The sequence below is a fragment of the Gymnogyps californianus genome, chromosome 13 (genome assembly GCF_018139145.2).
Source record: "Gymnogyps californianus isolate 813 chromosome 13, ASM1813914v2, whole genome shotgun sequence".
NCBI classification, from domain to species: domain Eukaryota; kingdom Metazoa; phylum Chordata; class Aves; order Accipitriformes; family Cathartidae; genus Gymnogyps; species Gymnogyps californianus.
The window spans coordinates 9,636,956-9,657,368 of NC_059483.1; the positions used below are offsets into that span (position 1 = coordinate 9,636,956).

The window sequence follows — 20,413 nt, forward strand, 5'->3', positions numbered from 1 at the left end:
ATCACTGCCTTGCCCAAAGCTACTGTTCCATCCCATTGCAGCAGGAAACACACTTTCAGTAAAGGACCTAGCTGAAACACGTACAAAGCTAGGGGATTTTCTCAGTGAGGATCAGCCAGCTCCTGAGAAGAGGATGCCCGTGACTGCTGTGTTCCGGCTTCCCTGCCAAAAGAGGGCATCCTGCAGCTGGGAAAAATTAAGGCGTCATACAGTAAGTTTTCTTCAGCTGTGCGATAGCAAAACGAGGTTATTCAGAACAGCAATTAGCTGTGTATCCTTAGTAAGGAAGCAAGCAAAGGTGGCCAGCTGCTTCACAGATAAGATCCATGCAGAGATTATCATTACAGACCGCAAGGTGAATTTCTCAAGGTCCAGAGGGCAGTGCAATGGCTTTAAACTGAGTATATACTTATGAGGCAATTAGATGCATCAGTATGAGGCACAAGAAAAATGCAATAGATCGGAGCAAGATCTGCAGTTTACCAAATTACAAGGACATATCTTGAAGTCAAATTACACAAACACAATTACACAAATTACACTGTAACCTTCAAAGGAAGAGGTCTTCATTGTATTCCAAAAACCTCATTGTGTTTTATTAATAAATTCTGGCAAGACAAAGTTTGAAGTCATACATTTATTTCACTGGCTAGTTTAAAAACCTCTTTATTCAATGATCTTTTTCTGTCATAATCTCCTTATCTAATTTAAACAGAGTGCATTCTCTTGCTATGAGTGTAATTTTCATTTAAGTTGCTATAACTTGTGCACAAAGGAATATGTCAATTCAACTCACCAGCTAATATGTTCTTCTGTGCTACACGAGAGCAAAAAGTAGACTATTTATACATCCCAATATGAGGGTTGCTTTTTTTACTTTTTCTTACAATAATGCCAGATGGCATCAAGCCCCACATAGCACACCTGGGAGAAGTCACAGGAAGCTTTTACACAAATACTAACTCTTTTTCTTTCTTTCCCAACCTCCAGAGACTGCTTGAGATTAAGGCAACCAGAAAGGACTAAGATGTCTGAAGGCAGTTCCCCAGCATTGTCTTCTCCTTATCCCTCTCACTCTTAGAAGCAAGCACGTATGAAGTCTCTCTCTCCCCCTCCAATTATGTCATTTGTCCTCTGCTAACTCTTATCCACATTTAAAAAAAAATCCTTCTCTCCAACATTGTAATTGGAGGAGCTTTAAATAGATAATTTAACCTTGGGAGGATGTTCATTTTCACTGAGCATATCTCTCCAATCTACGAAACAGATAAACCCTTTCACCTGAGCATGCCATTCTTTAATTGTGACAGCACTGTGAGATAATTCATTTCAAATAGTTGATCAACCCACGGGAAGTATGAATGCCCAAATATTTAACAGACAATGATGCCTTTTTAAATGAAAACTAAGGCTTGCAAAGATGGTTGTTGCATGATCAACAGCATACCAATACCATCACCCAGAGACAATTTATTTTACACACCAAAAAGAATTGCTTTTTCAGAAACTATTTGGTAATTAGTGGATGTATCATTTTTGATCTGTCTCAGCCACTGCACATAAGTTTACCAGCTCCTAGCTTCTCTCAGAAGAGAGCTATCTGATTAAAGAGAAACGGAAAGACTACTGCTATTTGTCCTCTTTGAAAAATTCCACCAGCTCAGTATCAACACTGACTTCATGATTATGAAGCTCAAGAGCAAACCAGCTTTATCCTGAAGCCAGCCTTACAGAAGCTCAAAGGGTGAAGATGTAGCTGTCATGTCCTCTAGGTCAGAGGAACTCAGGTAACACTGAGGAAAGGCTGCTTTTTTCTGAAGTGTAGGGTGCTCTGATAGACAGGTGCATCCAAAAGGAATTCAAGCCATTAAAGGAAAAAACAGTTTCTCTAGGGAATATACACCATCTTTTCCTCATTGTCAAGGTACTCATACTCAGCACTGTCAGACATTAGGACCCTTAAGGATGTCTCCTAGCCTAATAAACAGTGCTCACACAGATACCACAGAGTCCTCACAAGCATCTCGGATCCACTCAAACAGATCAATCTTTTGCTGTGCAACACACACTTCTCCGTGTCTTCGTTCCCAAGGAGAGAAATCAGCTGGGCCGATACCTGCATGTACAACTCCCAGGCCAAGAAGGCTGTCTGGCAGCCTAACTTCACTGATAGCATGGCAATGCACTAAGATCCTGAATTCCCCACCAGAAAGGTGCTCCTCTCTCCTGAGATACAAAGAGCTCCACAGTACCCTGACTGCTCTCTTGCTCTTTGTCTCCACAGGGATTAAAGCACGAGGAAGTCTTGCCATTTGATACCTAAATTCCGCTGAGCCCAACAAACTGCAGCACAGGAGTTCACCTTCTCCTTTGCCACAACAGTGGGAGAAGCCATCCTGGCTTCAGCAAGCTGGTTCAGTCAACCTTGATTGCATATGCCTGGGCATGCAACTGCTCGTCCTTGTGCAGCAAGTCTTGAAAGCACCATCAATAACTTTGCCAGCACCCTGCTGAGCCAGAGTCTAGGAGGGAGAAAGCACAGCCACCTCCTCAGAGCTTCTCATCCAAACATACATCTTCAGTTATCCAAGCTCCCACGCTAACCCAACCAGAACCCTCAAGCCACACTCGCACAGCTGGGAGAATGCAACAAGGAATCTCACAATGTTTCTCTGACCAAAGCAATCCATGTCACTGAATGCAAGGAAACAACTGGATGCCTTCCTCAGTGTCTCCTTTCACTGCAATGTTTTAAGCATCACACAAAGATACAGGAACATAAAGAGCCAGGACAGACTCTGTGTATGCGTATATTGTGATGAACATGGTCCAAACTGTTCAAGTCTAATTAAATTTAAATGCTTCTCAATCAGGGGTGACTTTGGTTTAAGGAGAACAAAGGAGTTCAGTTTGCCAGTCACAGGTGCGATGTGTTCACACTGGCCTTCATTGCAAGGAAGACAGGCTATCAGATTCAGCTTTTCTGTAGCTGTTGGCTCCAACTCCAGTAACAAAAGCTAGAGCAATTCAACCTGGTTCAACATCCTGGAAGTGATGAAAATGCAGACTGTCATCTGAGAAGTGCTGGTTACACACAAGCCAACTTAAGAAGGTATTTTTAGCATGTTTGTCCAGCTTCGTCATTTCAAAAATAGCTACAGCCCAGTCCATTGGTGCCCTTCTCAGGGATACTGGAACATCAGGAGCCATCGAGGTCTTTAGGGGCAATACACCCCGTAGCTCTTAAAGGCCTATGTTTCTTCAAAGTAAGGTTCAAACCAGGACACTAGAAACTCTCAAGTTTAAGATTCTACAATACACAGTCCCCCAGAGTCAGTTGGGGTTTTTTGCCCTCAAAATTATCATCAGATCCTCTCAATTATTTTATGCCTTGGGCAAATCTGGTATATTATATCATGCAATTTCCTTACAATTGTCACTTGCAGAATTCTCACGTGTTGCACGGTGAGAATTCTGGGCTTCACAAACACTCCTGGCATGGAACAGAAAACAGCTGAACTGGGGAAGAAGTGGCAAAGAAAAATATAGCTGAAGTTTATGTTAAAATATGTGCTAAAATTAAACTGATTTTTAGAACACCAATATGTATTTTACACAGACTCTGTTGCCACAGTTTCTATTGCTTTTTCAGTCTTTTTCTTGAAACACTAAAGAAAATACATAGTTGGTAAAATGAAGCATAGACAGGAAAAGGGAGCAATCTGACTGCGAACATGATTGTACAAATTATTTGCTTCTTCACTGGTTTTACTCATTTAAAAAAAAAAGTGTCTATAGGCATTAGTGTTTGGAAAAAAGCAATCTCCACACATTTCCCCTCCATGACACAAACTGCCCAAACTGATGAAGCAACATGTAAACAATAAAACATCGATGCCACTGTAACTTTTCAGGGAAGAAACCGCAATGAAGTATCATTGTCCTCTATCAAGGTATCCTGTAATAGACAGTTTTTTCTTGTCAACATTGCAATAAATCACTAGTCAGATTTCATCTGACTCATCACACTCAAGGTGGAAATCTCCACTGAACTGAACAGGGAGGGTTTTTTCCAGACCAAAACCAATAGTCCTGTGTAACTATTTACCTGTTACTATGTAATATAGCCTTTCTCCATACCACTTCAACTCTGGTGCAAAATCAACAGGTGCTATCAGTTTTTATATGCATACATACAACTCTGGCTTCAAAGTTTACAAAAAAGCATTAGCTAAACACACTTCAGCCAAAGGAATCACAAGGCCATCTGACTTCAGTATCACCTACCAAAGAAGCTTCCTACCCTATAAAGTAGCCTCATCTGTTCTTTGGACAAGACTATTCTTCCAAAAAATCTTATTTCACAATTTTGTCTATAAGCATGGATTCAGACACACATTATGAAACCCCAATGTGAAGTCAGTTCTACTCTACTACTACAACATCTGCTGAATATTCTTTCTAATCCACCTACTAACTGCTCTACTAATGGAAGAAACCTATTCAGGCATATAATCCCTAAGCTTAATTATTATTATGCCAGGTTTTAAAAGCACTAGTATTAATACATAAATATATATATAGCAACACATAGCAACTTGAATGCAAAATAGCACCTCAGAAGTGCTCAACAGACCAGACAGAGCAGAAGACTGATCCTAGAGCATCCGAGCATCCTCCTTACCCGCAAGGCTGAGACACAAAATATCAGAGAAATCAGGTCCCGATGTCCGGAGGACGGCTCCAACTGCTCAGCAACAAGGGGATGAATGACACAGCTAGCCTCACCTTATGTATTCATGCACTGGCAACTCCTGCTTGAAGCCCACATAAGGCCTGGATAGCAAACACTGCACAAGTGTAAGGGCCCAGCTACACCGGAGAGGGATGGGGCAAAGAAAGGAGCCCCCAGTCCAAACGGGAGTGTTCATGCAGATGAGAGGCAAACACCTACAGCAAAGACAATACAGTGCTCAGGAAGGCAGCACTGCAGCTCTTGCTGGATTTTGGTTTTGCAACAAGGAGGACGGCTCAGGAACCCACATGGCAAAGACTACCAGAATAACCACAAAGGCCAGTGACCATCAGAACAATTCATCAGTGGAAGACAGTCAAGACGAAAGAGCAAAGAAACGGCAAAGCAGCTTTCTAAAGGTATTGATAGTTCTGAATAACAGACATTTCTTCAGCCTAAGCTCTTTTTGAGAGAGGCTGCAAATATTAAAGACATTCTAACAGTGTATTATCCTTACAGTCCAGCTGAAAGATGTCTGGAGCTTTTTTTATATATATACACACACACATATATCCACACATATATACACAAAACCACAGCATTAGCTCCTTCACAGCCAGCTTGGCACTACTGAAGTGTCATCCTGGAAGGGAGGACAGCAGAGTCACATAGAATCATAGAATGGTCACATAATAAAACGCAAACAGGTAAACAGGCCTCTCATATCGCACATGTGTGAGGACAGCAAGGGCTTAAGCAGCAAAACAAATCGAGCTTTCTCCACTTTACTTACAAGCATGAGAGCTAGCAGAAGGGTCCAATTTTTGTTGATGCTGCTTGTATCGATCACAGCAGAAGTCACTGAAAGGCACCAAGGGAAGCACTGAACAATTCATCAGCTTTCCAGGGCAGACAGGACAGCACTACTGGCTTTGATTCTTATTTTGCTCAGTATTGTATGGCCCAGACAGTCAGTGAGAACAGAAACGGTGTTCACCAAAACGTTGTATTTTATTTCCAGCTCATCAAGAAAGAATACTCTCAGCAAGACCCATGTGCTTCAGCATTATTTCCAAGGAATACAACGAAATGTAGCAAACTCCAGGATGGCCTCTGTTTCACAAATAGAAGCAAAAAGGCAAATCAAACTGCATGCCCTGTCTCTCATATTCAGTGTATGTAATTTAGAAACATCCAGTTTTGCAATGAAAGAGAGCACTGCTTTATTACAGTGGGTGCTCATAGTCTCAGTTCAACAGAAAGCACAACTGTCAGGTAAATTAAAAACTGAAGATCAGAATAGAATTATTTAGCAAGTGAATTTGTTACTAATAGAGTGCAAATGAGACAAGCTAGAGTTGTTACCCGTTGACAGTGCGCATCTTACAAGCCTCGTCTGGCTCTGCAGTCTGCACCCAAAATGCCTGATGATGTCTCCCAAATACAGAACCAAATAGGGGAATGCAATCTCAAACTACAGAAATGAAGAGTCATTGATCAAGATAGCAATCAAAACTGTAAAGCTTGAAGGTATAATCAAGACTACTGTGATCTATAAGACTCCTCAGATCCAATGAAAAAAAGTTAATTTTCTTCCTAAGTTGGTTTTCACCTTGAAAGCTAATTGCTGAAAGAGAAAAGGTCACACTGCTTAATAACATGAAATAAAGAAAGCACTACATGCAGATAGTGTTTGACATGAGGTATTAATTACCTTTTTGACAGAGAATCTGTTTGTGCTGTAATGTATTACTCCTCGCATTGAACTATGGTTTGGGATTCACTTATGATAGGTGTCACTAGCATGGGGACAAGCCACTTCTACCTTACATTCCTGGATCACTGTGTAGCAGGTCTGCTCATATGTTTTTAAACACAGCTGGCTTCTTGGCACATAAACATAAATTCCTGTGTGGTTTTAAGTGATTGGTTAAACAGAAATGGTTTGCTGTTTTGATATCAAATTCAAGAAATTCACACACAACTCTTAAGTTGTCTTCAAGGATGAAGGAAATGTGCTCTTCATCAGTGTCATCTAGTTACTAATAATGTTTTGTTCCTACAAAACACTGTTTCAGCAGTTTACTTAAGGGAACAGACTCTTGCTTTAATTACCAGGGTAGCCAGATCTACCTCTTTTTGCCCTTGGTTTGCCTTCTTGCTTGATTCATTAACATAGCTGAATCAAAGCAAGTGGAAGCAAAAGAAAAAAGTGAGAGAAATCTGAACCCAAGAGATTAAAGTAACAGGTAGCTCATAATACTCAGGAACTTCAAAGGAAAGTTAAACAGGAAATGAGATTTAGACCATCCAAAAGGTTCTTGTATTCGCAATTAAGAATTCTGGGAATTCTTAAACATTTCTGAAATTATGAGAAGCATTGGGCAAGATCACAGCAACCCAAAGAACTACCTGATAAAAATATTGGCATTCATTTTTCCAGGGACTCAAGTTTCACCTTGCACAATTTAAAACAAGATGCAGAAGAATATAAATGCTCTTATAGACACTGGCCCAAGATTGCTAGATGCTGAACTTCACCCAGAACAGGTAGAGCAAACACCTTACCAAAAGTGTCCACGCAAGAGCCAGGTTCTCCACCATAGCAGCTGGTCTACCCTTTCTGGAAATGCTGTTTCTTAAGATGCAAACTATTTCTTCCAACTGGATACCTACATCAGTGGCAGAAGCCTTGCCAGTGAAAACTGAACCTTCACAAACCTCATAAACATAGAGGGCAACCATTACACAGTAATGTGTCCATCTCTGTCCATTTGGGCAGCCTGTACTGCAAACTAAAGAGGATGATTTCCTGCACCCTGTGATCAATTTGCCAGAGCAGCCACACATCCTATTTTGGACACTTCATCAGAGCATTACCTTCAGATATTTACTCCAATATTATGTTATGGTTCACCATTGCCTTATCTAGGAAGTACCAACATTGCTTCAGTTTGAATTCTGTGTTGAATTTGACCCAGGTTAATTGTTATTGCTGGCAATCTGCTGGCTGTGTGGTAAAAGCCAGCTGACAACATGACAACAGCTTCTCACATGAATTGGTGTGATGCAGAAATATCCAAGCCAAGGACTGAAGGCATAGACACCCAGACTGCTTTTTCCACTGGAAGTCATCCCTACAGAACATTGCCCAAATGTGCCAGGGGAAGCCTGAGCTACCCTGCCAGTGCAGGACTCCTGGGTCAACAGCATTCACAGCCCCCAAGCATATGCTTCCCTTCAAGAAGTTTTTAAACTACTTCTAACTGCCAAGTATTCTTTACTGATTTCTCAGTGATGATTTAAAATAAATGTTTATTTTTAAATCATATTTGACATTTTGTTAGGTACACTGGAAAATAAACCCATTCCTACATATGCAAAAATTAGGAATTAATGAGGTCTGGCAATTATCTTGATGGAAAGAACCAAGTGACTTAGTTGAACATACAGAGGGTTACTAAAAAAAAAAAAAACTGCTCTCGTAGTTAAAAAACAAACGAAATTGCTTCTTATTGATTTTAATTTAGGTTGAAACACTAGCTGTCTCTCCAACAAAGCCAGAAATGGAAACAACTATAAATGAGTACAAGATGTGATAAGATAGACAGATTCTTAAGCAATCTAGTATAGACATGACCTCCAGTTTAGACAGTAGTTAAAATATGATATCATATGTATGGATCAATAAGTAAGTTTGCATTTGTCTCAAATCCAAAAGCTGGAAAGCTACATGTCATTTTTTTTTTTTTAGTTACTCTAAGATGTTGTCCAATTAAGCTCTACTGTTTTTTTTTTCCTTACAGATCCTCTAGATTCTAATTTACAAATAAAATCAAGAGAAGCAATTAAATGTTAAGTACTATCAGCATGTTTCCCCAAGTGATGCACATGTGCAACAGAATAGAAGTAGTCCAATCTTGATACAGAAGGCCAGGTTACAAATTGAAATACATTTGTATTACCATTACTTGCAGGCTTCACGCTCTGGCAAGTAATAACATTGGGCATCACGCTCCCCTTCCGTGCACAGCAGAGGGTCTTTGACCACGAGTCTCTCACAGGCTGCAGCAGCTGCAGATACGCTTTGTTCCTCCAGTCTCCAGGGCAAGCACGGACACAGAGCCGGGGCAACCAGGGGCTTAGGGTGCACAGTAAGAGTATGTGCAGCACAGAACGAGACTGGAAGGGACTTTTGGTGATGACCATCTAGTCCATCACTTTAAAGGCTAGTTAAAACCTTCCTGGCAGACTGCCTGGTCACCCCTCTCTGCTCTCCAGGCAGCATGCACTGCCAGGGCCTGCCTGGCTCATACCGCACTCTGTCCTGAAGCACACAAGAAGTATCAGTATCGATCAAGCATGATTATGTTTATGATCCTTTCAGCATGCCAGAACTTGATCCAATATTAGCTGATAGATATGGATCAGGTCTTCTTAGTGGTTTTGGGTGAAGGCTCTCATATTTGAAAGATTGGACTCCCTCTCTACTTCAATCATAAGGATCTCTCCAACTTCTCATCTACTTTCACAGACACCAGCCTCTTCCCAGACAGGGTAATATTAGCTGGGGGAGAAGGGATTGTTTTTCCTCATTTGATGCATGGTGCAAGTTTGCCCAAAACAAACACAATCAAGGGGGAAAGCTAAAAGCATCCAAGGGAGGCTACCGTAATGGAAACAGGGCCACAGTAACAGAGCAGATCTTCTAAATTCTTGCAACTAGCTCAATATCCCATCCCCTCACCTGCATCCAGCAGCAGAAGAAAATCAGGACACTAACAAGAAACACTTCCTACCAAAAACATCAGCATGAGTAATGGTAACGGGGTGAGGGAATGGATGGGGAAAAAACCCACATTCCTGAGAAATCTATTGCCTCCTTGGGGTTAGGTCCAAATCGTAACCCCCACTCCAAGTTTTTGATGAAGTTCAACCATTAGCCACGTCAGTGTTATCACACACAGGTGATTGACTGTGACCAGAAGGTCACAGTCATGTTCTGGAGCTGTGTGAAGCTTTCAGTTTACAATGCTTAACAGAAGTCAAACCCTAAGATACCCATTTTAGATAACTCCACAATAGGCACCTGGACTATTACGGGATGCACTGACTGCTACTCCCTTAAAAACTGTTGGGCTACAAAAGGAAACAAACAAAACCAGAACAAACGATGCATCTAAGACACTAAAATTGCAGAGGACTTATGTCAAAGAGGCCTGCCTTTCTTTCTATTGCTAAAATTGCTGTTACAGCAGCATTCAAGTCACATTAAAAAAAAGGAGATGCATTCAAAGAGTTTATTTTAATAAAGTTAAAAACCCTAAGAATTAGTGATCCAGGCCAGATCCACTGAACAGCAGACTATTTTGTTCAGCACTGACTCCAACAACGATCTAGAAGTCATACTAGGCAAACAATCAACATGAGCTTTCTTGCTGTGGCAGAAAAATAGGCCACTGAAAATCCTTGGACAAACAGCAAGGGCAATAGCATCGTACATATATGATATGAATAAGACCAGTGTTCAGTTCTGGTGTGCACCTTTCTAAAAATAAGTTTAAAAAAATTGGAGAAAAGGCAAAAAAGAGTGCTACAAAAATTATTCAAGGACTGGATAGAATCTGATAGCAAAGAGCTCATGGAGTTCAGGTCACTGAGTTAATCAGGACACTGTGACATGGTTTTATTGTAATATGTAAGTACTTTCACGGTAACAAAATATCAGAGGGCTCTTTAAACTAGTAGAGAAAAGGGAAACAGGTACAATACAGCTGTTAAAGTGGCTGTGTATTCATAGTTTGAGCTTCACAGCTACAGTGAATAATTCAAACCACCACTTCTTTAGTGGCTTATTTATTTTGGTAACTACTTTATTCAAGGAAAAGAAGTTGGGTGTCGCTTCAAAATGGGCATCGAACAAATAATTGATTTTAAAAAAACAACTGACAGCTGTTGACAGAAAACCTCACAAATACCTTTGCAACAGCCACAGCTTTGGTCAAAAAACTAGGTACAATGCAACAGAACAATTCCAAGGACTGATACACATGACAAGCATCCTCCAAAAAGCCAGAATTTTAACAGAAGGACTGGATGCCTCTGCTTCACAGCAAGCAGAATCATACAAAGAGGTGGTTTTCCATTTTACCACACAGTAAAAGAAAAACCCTCTACGAAGCATAAAGACAGTACCAAAACTGTGCACCTTTGACACAAAGCCAGCCTATGGAAATATTGAAAACAATATGCACAGTCATTTTTCAGAATCATGTCATGATGAGGGTTATGGTGCAAATCCTCACCTGATGAAAGCTGCCACAGAAACAGTAGCATCAATCGTGCTATGACAATTTGCAGCAGCTGAGGACCTGCCATTATGCCAAGATAAAACATTATAAACTTGCACATTTTGCACCCCAGGTTTACAAAGATAACAATGAATTAATTCGCAGTAAACAAAAGAGAAGCGCTTTACAATGCATAAACAATGTAGTAAGAAACAATTTAAAAAGTCACAGTTTCTGAAACTGCTGTCACCGAGCCCATACTTTTAACACTTACTTAAACAGCTAAAACTGCACAAAGGTGTTGCTTTGGAACACAGTTATACAGAAGCCATATAATCTGATGCAAAACCCTTGGGCAAAGAAGAAAAGAAAAACAAACAACTAATTTTAGAACCTGAACACTCCATTAGCAATTCTCACCAATTAAAATATGATGCAACTACTGTCAACAGGCAAATTTCTGTTGTATTTTAAGCATGGATTTAAATACAAAATACACAAGCTACTGCACTATAAGAATAAGTAAACTAGTTACAAGTAGCACAGAGGCCAACAAGAAGGAACATTTGACTGGTTCTCTCTGCTTACCTAGTAAGTGGATGCAATGTTTAAGAGACAGTCACGCTGCACAAACCCTCATTTCTACTTTGACTGCAGTAAATCTATCCCATAATCTCCAGAAGTCTGAAAGCACTGTAGGAATCTAAATACCAATGAAAGTCTATCAAAAATTTAATCCCGAATCTCACTTGTGATAGCAATGTAGATCTGTACTTAATTATTTGAAAGCTACTAGGTATCTTTATTGTCTCAACTTGGAGTTTCAGGGGGGAGGACACGGACAGACACAACAGTCTCATGCTGAGGCCCACTAAACTGAGGCTGATGTAAACATATATACATCCAAAAAAAAAAAATCACTAAACTTGCTCTAAAAGACTTTTAGCCAAGACTTACTTATTTTGAGATGTATATCACTAACTACACTACCTCCTAAGACATAAGATGAGTTAGAGGAGAGCATTTCTAAGCACACCAAACTGACACAAAGGCAGGCACTGGTCCTCAGTGGTGCAGAGGTTACTTCACAGACATCCTTGTTTTAAAGAAATGGAATGAGACCCAAAGAAAGTAACTTGCTTACTGTTTAGGATCAGCAAGAGTCAGGACAGAACTGTTTCTATTTACCTCTGCAGTAGAAAAATGGCTTGTCCAGTGCATTGGCACAAGTGATTCTACCTTCATATCCTGCTTATTACAGTGAAGTCCTCTTCCACTCTGGGACAACTAACACTGCTTTTCAACCAGACTGACAGACTGACCAAGGAACTCCAGGTCTAAGACTTCAGACTGCTAAAAAACAATAATCCAAATTGTAGATGCTTTTATAGCAGTAAGGAAAGGGCAAGGCACTGCTTTGATTAAAGCAAGCATTACAGCATTTTACATGTCTCTTACAAGCCTCCTGCAAGGACAGAAGATGGAAAGAGTGAAGTGTAGGAAAACTGAACAACTGTCCGCTGTGCCTGCAAGGAGTTATCAGATAGCTTTCCCTTACTGTCAGCAGAATAAACTGACTCCCAACAGAAGAACTTTAACAGCACTCTGTCAGGGAGACAGGCACATTTTCTTTCAAAAAAGAGAACAAAACAGCTGCCACAAGACCAAATAACATCACACATTTTGCTCCTAAATACCAATGCAGCTCTTCAGGGCTCGAGGTCTCATTCATTACATATCTGCAAGCAGAGAAAAGGATTTTTCAAAGCAGCTTTCCTAAGCTAAGCATCCAAGTCTCAAAACACCTAGATTTTCTTTAGAAAGGCCTCCATGCTATGAATGCAAAGTCCCTCAAAGCAGGCACTGGCACAGGATAAACATATTCAGGCATCACTGCAGCATTTATGCAAAGAAAAACTGCAACATCCACGTCAATTGAGATTTTATGTGTCAGTACTGCTGGCAGGTGCACGACACGGTCAAGTTTTAAGTTCTAGAAAATGGTTCATCATTATTCAAATGACTTGATAATTAAGAATGCTAGCACTTCAACTCCCAAGCAAACTTCGAGATGCATAATAAAACCACAATAAAAAAAAAAAGGCTGTTACTAACTGATTTTACTTTAACCGTAGTTCATTTGAAGATTAATTCAAATTGCCATAAGGTGAGCCCATTCAGTGTAATAAAAACTTATCTTAACAGTGATTACATGAACTTCTTAGCTTCCTTACTGCCCTGTGTCCTCCCTCCTCCTCCAGTCAGCTGGGGAGTTTATTCACCACCACTGTTTCCTTCAGCTTCCCATTAATACTGCTAGCAATCAGAGAAAAGAAAAAATGAAACAAGAACAGCAACACCCATGGAGTATCGCAGTATCTTCACCACTGTACTTGCAATCTGCACCCTCATTCATCTGTTCGCTTTCTGGGTGGGACGAGCCTCTGCTTAGGCTACGAATATGTGACAGCTCAAGGCATAAACCAGGAATCTACTGTGTCCTGGCAGCTGTGCCTCAACAAGACGACTGTACATTGAAAGGCAAGCATTTGAAGACATGACCGATGTAGCCATGATTCATCTAAGAGTACACCTGTCCTCACTGAAGTGGGGCAAGATCACTTTGGAGAGCTGTACCACGTGTTAGCAGCATTAAAAGAAAGAAGCCAGTTTGACTTGCCCTGAGGCAAGTAATGTGGATGGATATCTGTAGCCTACAACATGGATAACATGATCATCAGCACGACCACAAGATATTGAGTAACAGAAAAATTAACGGCAACAAAGGATCATTCTTCTGTGATGATTTTTTTCTCTAAAGGTTTATTGACACACAAATGTAAAAACTGGTTGCTTTCATCAAAAGTTATTCTCTAGTTGGGCATCTCCAGTTGGCCACACCCCAGGTTCCTCTGCTTAGTATGAAAGTGTGTGTTAATTTACATCTTCCTTCTCTGCTTTGCTTCCAACCCCTGCACGTCTCTACAAAGCTGATGCAGGCCAGTTCTTCCCGGGAGTAACTCTGGCAATCGATGAAGTCACATTCCGGCCCACGTGATGCAAGAAGATGCAGGTCCACAGTTTTCACTTGGAAGAAACATTGACAGGAGTTTACCTCATGAAGAAGGGAAAAATTTGTAAAGATATTTAGGCACCTAAAGCAGCAAGCAGTCCCCAGAAGGCATATATAAAACCATACATTAACCCATTTGATGCATATCTGCATCCTCAGATAACTCCATATCTTTTAAGAACATTTGTCTGATGAATTCCACTTCCTATAATAGTTAAAAATTGTTGTTTAGAATTAAACTTTAAGTAGCATGGCATGTAAATATAAATAACTACAATTTCGTCAACACACAAGAGCAACACTGATCTTTAAAAATGGAAGCACGGTAACTTAGGCAAACAGAAATTAGTCTCATTTTCATAATTTCTCAGATTAAAGTTATATATTAGCTAAAGTACAGTGTTATTACTATACCCTTAGGCTTCAGAGGACATCATGCCACATGTTCATTTGGCTGCTAAAAAGCAGCAACCAAATGATTAGCATTTTTTCCAAGGACAGTTGAGATTAATAGTTTGAAGTCATTTCTTTAATATAACCATGAAACTTGAACATTGAAATCAGAGCGAACGTTAATAACATTTTATTTCAGAAAACTCTAAGTATGTTAGTCCTTAAGCACTGATCATAAGATGGATAGAGTCCTCACTGTTATCTGTCTTTTCTGTAATTGAAAACAAACCCCAACTATTAAACTTGCACAACTTGATAACAGTACAGCTTTAACTGAGTGCACGTACATAACTTCAGACAACACTTGTCCCTGCGAAGACCCAGAAACTGGGAGTGAAACCATCACCCTACTGAAATCAATAGGTGTCTTTCGGTGATTTTTATGGTACCAAGCAGGACCTATTTGTTCAGCAGAAGTTCCCAGCACGGATGTGGGAGGGACAGGTAAACGACATGACATCTCTGTGCTAGACTCACAGAAGTTCCTCACTGGTCTGACCAAGACATCCATTTTCTGAACAGGATCAAAACCCCTTTCATCCCCATTTCCTAGACAAAAAGGAGAGGAGATAGGGGATGAGAGAGCAGTAACAGAAATCCTAACTCATACACACAGGCAAAAATCCTCCTTGCTCTTCCAAGCAGAACAACATCCCCAGCCTGAATACAGGCTTTGTAGACATTGTGAACACCCCATTATGACTGAAGGAATCCCAGTTACCCTCAAATTGTGTTCCTTTCTTTTTTGAATATACTGAAATCCCTTCCTTCCGTGATGCCTCTTCCTCCCTCCCCAACTTAGGAAGCCTCTTACTCTGGCTGCTAATGCAGACAGCTCCTGTGACTACTTGAAGACTTTGAAAGCTGTGTCCAGGCTCTGTTAACCACAAATCAGCTCCTGTAAACCTGCTAACAGATAGCAAAGCTCTCCCTTGAGTTTTGCCCCCAGAAGCGTACCAGCAAGCTCAGCTCTTACAGCCCGGGAAGGCTCACTTGACATTCTTTATCTGCAGGGATTCCATTAGCAACTTCCCATAACGTAAAGCATATTTTAAAAAGGCACTGAAAATAAGGGGTAATTAAAATGTAAGAAGTGTCATCTTCATAAAAGCCACAGGACTAAATAAAGTCTTGGAGGGCCCTCTCCTGTACGTTCCGTATTTCTCTACGTGCACAACCCACCTTCCTCTGTAAAATCTTTAATAAACAAAGCCAGTCTTCTCTGTACCTTTAAAAATATCTGAAGTAGCATTTGATTAGTTCATAGGGAAAAGCTCCTAATATATTTTTTCCTCCAAGCAGAAGACAGTTACATGCAAAATTAACTCTCAACTCAGAACTACGAAGACTCAAAATCCAAAACCAATTTACAAGCAGTTACCAGGTCAGCAATAATTTGATCCATTACCAAAGAGCTAATCTAGATTTAAGAAAATTACTTGGATTTATGCATCCAGCCTAAGAAAATTCTAACAATTGCCACTCCTTAGATGACAGGATCATCACAGCAACAGCTAAGAACTGCACAAATGTGTACTTTTTCCTTTCCAGGAAAACATTTATCCTCTCTTGGCAAAGCACTGAGAAACTATGTAGTAAGGATATCACAGTAATGGTCATATTTATGTCTTACTGATTTTTGGTACTGTGAATTTAGATTAATGAGCAAACAGACCCCATGGAAACAACCTCTCTTACCTTGGCTTAGTTTGATTTATTAAGCAATGCAATTGCCAGTGACAAGCCCACAGAGAAATGCACTAAACTTAACACTTCAGAAAGAGCAAAACCTTACCCGCATATTTTTTGCGCAAGAATAACTCCTTCCTCTTATTGCAACGAAAGGAACAGCAACAAAGATATTTACTTAAACAGTGAAAACCTATTACAATCCTCCTAACAAAGGAATACTGCAAAGACTTATTTTCTACATGGTTCATTTATCCTTGCTGCACAAAGAAAAAATAGCCTTTATGTTTCTTCACAAAGTAAAGTGATTTGCAAGGGAGAAAATAAATAGTGACCTCTTTTTCATTTACAGAGAGATAGATATGAAGTGGAAGGAAGAAAGATGCTTGTAAATTAACATGTAAAATAACAAATATCTTAATTCTCTAATCTTCTCTCTAGAAAATGCTATGAAAAGGTACTGAAACATTTGTGGTAGACACTAAACGGTTAATATCTAGCCGGGATTCCCCACCAACACAAATTCCGATGATTTGCCATTGGATGTTGTCAGCACCAATGTCCTGTTATAGTCCACTGAGATCCTCCCTGCAGCTTTCCTGCCTCGGGCATCTCTGATGTACCGGATCAGAGTCTGGAGCATCCCCGTTTATCACGATGTTTCACTTACCACCCCCTTGCACACACACATGCACGCACACACACCAGATATTACTGCTTTTCAGAAGAAGGCATAAAAGAGTAAGCAAGTCACTGAGGTCTAACATGGTAGCTCTGTATGAACACTAAATGCATAAAAGCCCTTCTGGAAAATAGTTTGCTTTCCAAGCAAACCTTTAGCTATGAACAGCCCTGAAATATTTCCAAGTATTACACAGCTGGTTTACAGCTTCTAGCGTTAAAGAGTTTACCTACACACAGCAAATGTCCATAGACCTACTACTCGCTGCTTGCATTCATCTTTATATTCAAACCATAATGCAAATATCTGGTTCAAACATCACTGATCTAAATCAGCAAGTCGTACAATACTGTCATATTAAACCTACATCACAGCTTGTTTTCCTGAAGCGTTCCTGGAGCCTGCCTTCTAGATGTAATTACTGTACAATATATATCAGAACCAGAGAGAAAGGCTTCACTCTGAGGGCTGAAATTGAGAAGAAATCAATACAAAGAAGATAAATGTTTCTTCAAGAGCTGCAGAGGTATTAACCCTCTCTCCAACTTATTTTCTTTTTGCTTCAAATCATTTTACTATGTGAGAAGCTGCTGGAAGGACTGCGATACGATGGGTCTGTCTGCTTATCTCTGTGTTTGGGGTTAGAAAAAAAAGTGTATTTTAAGAGAAAAGAAAAAGAAAAAAACAAAAACACCAAACCACAAAACAGAGTAGAAGTTCCTACAAAGCTTCCAGAATTTAATTCTTTCTTTTCACACTTGCACACCTGGACGCAGCCGACGACCCGGGCTGCATCAGGAGCCCACAGAAGGGACAGGAGTCATGGCAGGGCGAGGACCTCACGGCGGGGAGGGGGGCTCGCCCTGCCCAAGGGCCCTCACGTCACACCCACCCCACCTCGGTCACACCCCACCGCGGACCTCACCGCACGCCCCCGCCCCATCACTGCCAGGACGGGGGAAGCCCAGGAAAAAGTAAATAAACCGCTTTTGGGGCGTGCGGGGGTGCTAAGCCGTTTTCAGGAAGATCCTTTCAGCCGCAGGTACGGCGGGGGGCACGACAAAACCAACAAAAGCAGCCCGCTGTGCTTCAGCGCTGGCTTACGGGGGGCTGCGAGCGGGCGGGGCCCGCGCTGCGCGCCGGCGGAGGGGCGCGGGGGGCGCGCGGCCCCGCGGGGGCGCCGGCGGCGCGACAGCGCCCCTGGCGGACGGCCGGGGGCACTGCGGAGGCGGCGGGAGCCGGAGCCCCGCGCGGGCGCTGCAAGTTCCCCCGGGCCGGGGGCGCTCCCGGTGGGGGGGGAGACGCGGGGTCCCACGGAGGAGCGCGGAGCGGTGGACGAGCGCCCACCCGGCCTCGTTATACGCGGCCCCTGCATTTCGGTGGGGGGCGAGGAGCGATGCACAGACACAAGCCATGGGGTGCGAAGGAGAGGGTGGAAAGCACGGTGGGCGCCGGGTGCCCCCCACTCGCATAACCCCTCTCCCACGGCTGCGGGGTGATGGTTGCAGAAAGCCAACCCCGGGTGCGGAGTGGGCGCGTGGGCGCGCAGCCCCGCGCCCCCCCCCCCCCCCCGCCCTGCCAAGGTCAGCGCGCCGACACGGCGAGACACTCGCCGCGGACACGAGTGGGGTGGGGAGGACAGAGACCCGCGCACAACTAAGTTTTTGGCGGGGGATGGGGGGCTGCAACAAGGGATCGGAGCGCGGAGTGACGCTGCCTTCGGGGCGGCGGGCGGCAGTCCCGCAGCACAAAGGGAGCCCTCAGGCAGCCCCGCGAAAGAAGGGCAGCGCACAAGGTCCCCCTCCGCCCGCCCCACGCCGTCGGGGGCTGCAATGCACCGGAGAGAGGGGATACTGCGCCGGGAGCGCGGAGCCGAGCCCGTTGCACCGCGCACGGCTCCACTCGCGGGCAGCGCTGCTCGCAGCCGGGAGGGTGCTGTGGAGCTGGGGGAAACCCAGCGTTGGGGCCACCCGGGCAAAGGGGCCCCCGCGGTCCCTGGCGCATCCTCCGCACTCGCGGGGTGCCCCGCCGGCACCTCACGGGGGTCGCGGACACGTGTGGCGGAGGCACCGGGAACCTCCCCCCCCCCCCAACCGCCGTGCTCACTCACCGGGGAAGCACACCACATCATGGAGCACGGAGCTGGTGATTTTCAAGAAAAAGATCCACCAACACGGTTGCAGTAGCCTCCGCATGTCCAAAGCCGCACATCGAAAGGGGAGAGGGGCTAAAATAATAAACACACAGGGGGGCAAAAAAAAAAAAAAAAAAAAAGAAGACGAAAAAAACCCCAAACTTGTTGAAAATAAGTTTCTCCCCGCACCCCTCTTCCTGTGGGAGAAAGCGGGGGGCTCCTGCTCGCCTCCTCAACGGGGGAAAAAATCCCACAACCGCGGGGCAGGGGGAGGACAGAAGCGGCGCGCCGGCGGGGCGCGGGGACCCCCCGCGCGGCACAGCGCGGCACAGCGCGGCACAGCGCGGCGGGGCGGCGGGGCGGCGCGGCTCAGGCGGGCAGCGGCGGCGGGGCGCGCGGCATGCCGCGGACGGGGCGCTCAGAGCCGCCTCCGCGCACGGGCGGGCGGGCGGCGGTCAGCCGGGGCCCCGGCGCGCTCCATCCTGCCGTACAGGAAGTGGCGGGCGAGCCCGGATCCTGGCGGAGACTTTAAAGCGGGGCGAGGGAGAGGGAGAGGGAGCGCGGCGCGGCGGCGAGGCGAGGCGGCGGCGCGCCGGGCGCCCCGGCGGCGCGCCCCCGCCGCCCTTAAAGCGGCCGCGGCGGCGGGGCGGGGGCGCGCGCGCGCGCGCGCCGCGGGGGCCCGCTCGTGTGCACGCACCCGCACCGCTGCCCTGCGCCCCACCGCGCCCCGCGCCCTCTCCGCGCCCTCTCCGCGCCCTCTCCGCGCCCCGCGCCCTCTCCGCGGAGCGGCGGCGGCGCCCGCCCCTTTGCTTGCGGAGTGTGTGTTGGGGGGGGGGAAGGAGGGGGGGGGCGCTGCCGGCAGCGGCGGGTGTGGGAGAAAGTAATTGAGCCGAGGTGATTTGCCGTTTGTAATTTCGGATTTTGCACTCTTATCCGAGCGGTATCTGGTTGAAGTTACTTGTGTCGTTATGCCGCCCGCGGTGCATGGTGCAGGGGGCCGGGGCTTGGTGTTGGGTGTCCGCGTCCCCCGTGCCCACCCCCCAGTTGTGTGCATCGTTCTGTGTATTGCCCGAGGTGTCCACCCCTCCCGAAATCAGAGAGTTCTCCTCCGTCCCCTTCAGCACTGTCTATCACGCTGCGTATTGCCAGAGGCCCCCCCCAAAATCATACAGCTTGATGCTGTGCTGGGTATTGCCAGAAATTATCACCAAAATCATACAGCTTTTTTCTCCCCCAGTACTATGCATTATTCTGGGTATTGCTAGAGGTCCCCCACAAAATCATACAGCTTTTTTTTCCCCCAATACTGTACTGGGTATTGCCAGAGACCCCCCCGCCCCCCAAATCACATAGTTTT

General features: G+C 44.1%; 1 protein-coding gene across 2 annotated transcripts in view; it reads right to left on the reverse strand.

The window, feature by feature from the left end:
• The window catches only part of PTPRG (protein tyrosine phosphatase receptor type G), a 422,925-nt gene extending 403,769 nt beyond the window's left edge, over positions 1–19,156 (reverse strand). For both annotated transcript variants that reach the window (XM_050904924.1, XM_050904923.1), the window contains exon 1: positions 19,033–19,156. In XM_050904924.1, coding sequence (XP_050760881.1) covers positions 19,033–19,117 — 85 coding nt within the window. In that variant the 5' untranslated portion in view covers positions 19,118–19,156. The remainder of the gene's footprint in view (positions 1–19,032) is intronic.
• Positions 19,157–20,413: the final 1,257 nt, after the last annotated feature.